The 6,239-nt window shown below is 42.3% G+C and overlaps 1 protein-coding gene across 1 annotated transcript in view; it reads left to right on the top strand.

Annotated features, from left to right (window-relative positions):
* WDR4 (WDR4 tRNA N7-guanosine methyltransferase non-catalytic subunit) overlaps positions 1-5,586 on the top strand; it is a 20,940-nt gene extending 15,354 nt beyond the window's left edge. The window contains exons 9-11 of the mRNA XM_071566249.1: positions 640-823; positions 1,723-1,792; positions 4,791-5,586. Coding sequence (XP_071422350.1) covers positions 640-823; positions 1,723-1,792; positions 4,791-4,972 — 436 coding nt within the window. The 3' untranslated portion in view covers positions 4,973-5,586. The remainder of the gene's footprint in view (positions 1-639; positions 824-1,722; positions 1,793-4,790) is intronic.
* The last annotated feature ends 653 nt before the right edge of the window (positions 5,587-6,239 follow it).

The raw sequence follows: 6,239 nt of genomic DNA on the forward strand, positions 1-6,239 counted from the left end.
CTGCATCAGGGTTTTATTTTCAGCTCCACAGCCCAGTGGTTATAAACAGGGCTGTCTTGTGGACCTGGTGGGCCACTCAGGGGGGTGCTCTGCCTGTCCAAGGGAGGTCAGGAATCCCTCACATGGGGACTGTGGTGGTTAGAGGAGAGAGTGCTGATGGGAGAGGTGGAAATGAGAACAGTGCCACAGTCCTGTTCTTCAACTGTGTCAAGATTTCCTCTCCCTTTCATTTCTTTCTCCCCTCCATGGCACATAATTCCTTTCCTGTTTTATTTTGATTGATGTTCAGCTACATATTCCTTCAAGCCCTGCAGGTCAGTGTGCCACAATACAACATTCCTTATATAAATTCTTAGTAATCCTTAGAAATTCCCTTTACTACCTTTTTTTTAAGAGAAGAGCACTGACTGCTTTTTTGTCACATAACACTTGACAAGCCATTTGACATGTTGGGTGCTGACAGCTTCTGACTCATCATGTAAGCAAACTGCACTTGAAGTGCTGGGGTATTTTTTGCACCTCGCAATGACTTTGCTTTGGCTCTGTTTGGAGTTAGAGTGGGTGTCTGTAGCTGGCTGTACAGGTGATGGATGTAGGTGGATTTGGTAATGATGGTAATTAAGTTTTTCCTCTCAAAAGTATTCCCACAGTCTACGTCTTCCAGCTTGATGCCACTGCCCGTCAGCTCCTTCACAAACAGCAAATCCCTTTGCAACATAAAGGCTGGGACGTTGCATTTGGGGAAACAGGAGATCTGTGGATTTTGCAGGAAGACAAGGAAGCTCCTCTTCAGTTGTACAGAGCATGTGATGGACAGTGGAAGGTACCTTTCTAATGCCAACATCCTGAATGCTTTGTGTTGTCCTGAAGCCACAACAAAAATGGGATAAACTGTGTTTCATGAAAGCTGAAAGGCACCTTTCTCTGTGTCTTGAGATAGAGTAAAAGCAAAGTAAAAGATGTAGATGCACATCTCGTTCTGTTTCTCACCTGTGTATTGTGCAAAGGTGTCAAGAGCTTGTTATGAACACCAAGCTCCAGTAAAGCTAACATCTGGAACTGCAGGATAAAGCAGAGTGGTTGTCAACCATAGTACTCAGTATTTTAAACCATTTCCTGTGTTACTTAAGGGGGGAAAAAAGCAAACCAAAATGAAACAACAAAATCCCTTCTGGTTTGCTCAGGAATGCTTTTCACAGAGCTTTCCATGTGCCTGCCTCTGAGGGATCCATTGGAGAACAACACATAGTGGGAGCATTAAGGGAATTATTTTTATTTTTCACTGAGGACAGGGAATAAATTTTGAGGGATGTTCCATCAAGTTCTCTGTAATAGCCTATTAAACAGCTGAAAACTCATTTGTTATCCTTGTGAGTCCCCAGCTAATTATGGTCTAGTTGTGAAGTGGTTTTAAATGCAACTTTTAAGTGTGGTCTTTGACCCTTACATGCTCCTTGTGTGATTCTCCTTTCCCTCACAGATTAGTAGATGGGCATCCATTGTCTTTGCATTCAAGCCCCAAAGCTTCCCCAGCAGAACACGAGATTTCAGGCTGGGTTTCAATACCAGTCCTGGGAAAAAGGAGCCCCAAGAAGATCAGGGAGGGCTTACACTTGCTCTCTTTTCACTGTACCCTTCTGAGAGCTGTTGCATTTTTCAGTGTGCTGTGAAACATGAAATTATTAATCCCAAAATATCATACAGCATTCCTTCTTTTCCCAGACTGTAGATGATGACGAAGGATTGCAGAAGATGTCAAAATATATTCAAGACAACTGGACAGTGTTTGAAGGTGAGAAATTTGGCCTAAAGGCCCAGGGAATGCAGTTTTTACAGCTAAAGAACAAGATTTAGGAACAAGCTAAGTGTTCAGGTTAGTTCAGCCTATTGTTGAAGTAACTTTTTCTTTGTTTTCTCAGTTTCATCACTCTGTCTGGTAAGGAAATGAATGTAGATCATTAAGTGTGTTCAGATTACTGTTATCACAAAATTATGTAGGGATTTAGAGCTGAATTACAGCATTATAGGTGTTTTCCATAGTCACCTTACCACAGGGATGCATCTAAACACCCTCTGACAGAGATGCTGGAGTCTGTCTTACTGCTGTGATGTCAAATCCTGGTGTTTGTCTTGTCTCTTGCCTGGATGTGACACTTTATCAGAGGTACAGCAGAGCCAGTTAGAAGCAAATAGCCATGGCAGGAGCAGCTTTGCTGTAAAAATGAGCCATGTGGGTCCACCTTGGCAAGGCAAAATGTGTGGAGCCTGCTGTGTTTGGAAGGTGTGACCCTGGATGAGATCACAGATGATGTTGATTGATACCAGGGCTGGCTCATTTTGTTTTTTATTTCTGCCCCCCTTCCAGTCTCTGGCAGAAAAAGTATTGCCAGGTTTACTAGTTTAGAAGGACTCTGTGTTTCCAGGATTTTCTGTGTTGAGAAAACACCCATCTTTCTTTAGAAGCTGAAAGTGCAGTGATGGTGCAGGGTAGAGAAGGGTTGTGGTATATGCTAAAATCTCAGTTATGTATTGAGACTTTATTAATTGAAATTTCTCTCCTGTGTTTCACTGGGAGACTGGGAACCTTCCTTAAAAATAGTGTTACAGTTCCTGCCAGTCTTTGGTCTGTTCATGTAGGTATATGTAAAGATGGAAGAGTTGCAGGAATATGCAGTCTGGTGTAAAGTCTCCTTAATCCCTCGTGTTGGTTTAGCCTGTAGCTGTCATTAAGTTGTATTTAAGTTGGTACAGTCTTTGAAATCTGTCAGATACTCCTTTGAAGGGAGATGTTTGCACGTAGATGTTGCAGACTTAATAGTTACAGCCAGGCAGATAATTAGGAGGATGAGGTCTGAGTGAAAATGAGCATGGAGAAGTGAAAAGAGCAGGCAGGGGAAGAGGTTCTGAGCATAATTAGCCATGGAACAAATGACTGTGATAGGAGGTACTGGGCTGCATCTGCAGCTGGGAAAGGGAGGACAGCTCAGATGACAGGGTTCATTATGGTTAATTAGTACAGGGAGGCTCACTTGATGAGCACTTATTCCAGTGCATAATTAATGATTTGAGCATAGTTACATCTCCTAAAAAAAGGGATCATTACATTGTTTAAATCCAGTCTTAATGCCTGCATATTGTCCTTTTAAAAACTTACTTCACCTAATCAAGCATTCTCTAGGATTTAAGGTGCATCAGTCAGTGTGGAAGTATCATAGAATCCTGGAATGGTTTGGGTTGGAAGGAACCTTAAAGATCATCTTGTTACAACCCCCTGCCGTGGGCAGGGACTCCTTTCACTAGCCCAGGTTCTCCAGCCCACATCCAGCCTGGCTTTGAATGCTTCCAGGGATGGGGCAGCCACAGCTTCTCTGGGCAACCTGTGCCAGTGCCTCACCATCCCTGAAGAATTTTTCTCCTGATATCTAATCTAAACCTTTTCTCTTTCAGTTTGAAGCCATTTGCCCTTAGTACCTACTGAACAGTTTGATACTGTGCTGTAACAGAAAAGGACAGAGCGAAATTTAGTGCAGACTGACCAAGTGAGAGTAGTTTGGATATTCAAACTGACAGCACCCAATTTCTCCCAGGACAGAAGGGCAGTAAAGACACTACCATGTGAGTGCAACACCCCTGAAAGTCAAAGCATGTGCTTTGCTGAGAACCAGCAAGGGAAAGTTGCTTTGTCTACCAAGAAACAGGGGGATGTTGTATATACATTACAGTAGCTTCAGGACCAAACCCCAGTAAATACAGGATTTCCCTGCATTTCTACTGTAAGATAAGTGACAAAGAGAACAGGAGCCAACTGGCTTTTTTTAGAAACATGGACCTAGCCAGCTAATATTATTCTGTATTCTCTACAGAAACAATCTAATTGGGGATTTTTGGATAGCAGTTTGTTCACTGTTAAATTCTTCTAAACCTACAGCCTTGGAGATGGTGTGAGGCATGTTATGCTGAATTCACAGGTGTAACAGAATCACTGGAGTGAGTGCTTAGAAATGTGCTGTAAGGACATAACTACTTGAAGTCTACTCCTTTGGACTTCCTTTAATAGTCTAGGAGAAAAGTAGCTAAGCAGAGTTTGGTAGCAACAGCCTTTCTACTGCTTGGGTCTTGGGGAACAACTGCAGTGGGATGTTGGGACAGCAGTTGTGTCAAAACCAGAAACCTTGAAGCCTGGAAGTGTCCAACATGGGGGGGAGCTGTGTCCTCTCTTTGCTTCAACGTCATGTGCTTGGCTCTCTGTGAATTTTTAAGCCTGAAAGTGGAGGTTATGCTTGGTTGTGCGAATGCTGAACAGATGCTTGCCAACACAAATCAGGCTTACAGAGTGCTAATATTGATATTTGATCACAGAGCAGTTTGGGTTGGAAGGGGCATTAAAGATCATCTTGTTCCAACCCCCCCAAGGCAGGGACACCTTGCACTATAGCTCAAAGCTCCATCCAGCCTGGCCTTGAACACTTCCAGGGATGGAGCAGCTGGAGTTTCGCTGGGCAACTTGTGCCAAGGCCTCACCAACCTCACAGTAAAGAATTTCTTCCGAATATCTAAGATAAATCAACCCTCCTTCAGCTTAAGGCCTTTCCCCCTTGTATCACTACATATCCTTGTGAAAAGTCCCTCTCCAATCTTTGAAGCCCCTCTTAGGTACTAGAAAACTGATAAAGTGGGTAGGACCACAGTCAGTGAGATGAAATGCCACAATCTGGAATTACAGTGCAGGAAGTAACTGGTGAGACCACCAAGGGCATTAACACGTGTGTTCTTGCTTTGCCCAATTGCAGGTTCTGTTGGTGCAGGAAGCTACTACAGACACCTCTACAAGGCCTCATTTGATGACATGGATGAATATGTACAGAGGAAGGAGAAAAGGCTACAGCAGCAGAAAAAGAAAAGGCAGGGTCTGCAATGTGGTTCCAACGGACAGACAAAAAAAAAGATGAAGACAGAAGAGTCATCACTATGACTGTTGTTAACTTGTAACTTTTGCCCTGATGAAAGGAAGCGATCCAACTGCAGACTGTTTTTAGAATGTCAAATGAATTATGGAAGAAGACTGGTTTAAACTTTTATTCAGGTTTACAGGTCGGCTGATGTGACAATACCCCGCTTGCAGCACACTTACAATATATCTAAGCTTCCAGCAGCATCCGGTGTTAGTGGTTCAGTCCTGGGAATCTCTGATGCGTGGTACATGAATACTGGACATTGTACTTCCCTTGAAACAGGATCTTCTTTTTGCCTACTGTGTTCAGGCTTTCTCACTGATTAAAGTTGATGTCATTTTGGTTTTGTTCCTTTTGGTTTGGTTTGGGGATTTTTATAAAACTTTTAATTTAAAAGTCTATTAGGTAATGTAACTAAGTGTACCTAGCTGTGGGAATGGGAATGTGGTAAAATTCTTGCTGTATATGAGAGCTTTTAGCTGAGAATTTCCCTTTATCTTCCCTTCAGTTTATATTATTGGGATTCTGCCTACTTTCCACTCCATTGCTTCTTACTTGTGAAGTATTTCTATGGGAAGAAGTACAAAAGTTGATTTTTGTATGCTACAAAGTAGAAGTAAAATGTGTCAGTCAACTTTTGTGTTATTGGAAGATCCTTCTATTGCAATGTGATCCTACTGTGTCTGTGAAAATCATTTGAGAGGCTTATGAGCAAAACTTGGAGTGCATCCTGCTTTCTTCAACAGGAACTCTTCCATGTTGCAATTGGCCAAGAAATACATCTTTTTGAAAGGTTATCAGTCAGAGCCTTAGGGGATCACTTGTTGCTTCATCACAGAACAGTAGATGTGTTCATCTACCAGATGGTATCATGTCTACGTGGAATGTAATGTCCTTCACAAAACCAGAAATCTGTACAATCCATTAAAAGTATTCAGAATTAACCTATGAACCATGAATAGTTCTGTAGGTCTCTTTATATAGCTGTCCTCTCTGGAGTGTCTGCACACTTAAGACTTTTTGCTCTCAAATTCTAGTTACACTCATGTGTGAGACATTTTGAGATGTTGCTTGTTTTGAGTTTATCGTGTGTGAAGCAGAATTTGCTGTTTATGTCTGCTCAAATCCAATCTTGTTACTACTGTGTGTCCCAGAGGCCACAAGTTTTTCGTGCTGTAGGATGTCACATGGATTTTCATATTCCTTCTGTTTGGAAGTGCCTCTTAAAGATAGAGCATCAGGTGCATTAATACAACACCAGTCCTTCACCTCTGAGGTGTGATTTCT

This window comes from Pithys albifrons, chromosome 1 (genome assembly GCF_047495875.1).
Source record: "Pithys albifrons albifrons isolate INPA30051 chromosome 1, PitAlb_v1, whole genome shotgun sequence".
Taxonomy (NCBI): Eukaryota; Metazoa; Chordata; class Aves; order Passeriformes; family Thamnophilidae; genus Pithys; species Pithys albifrons.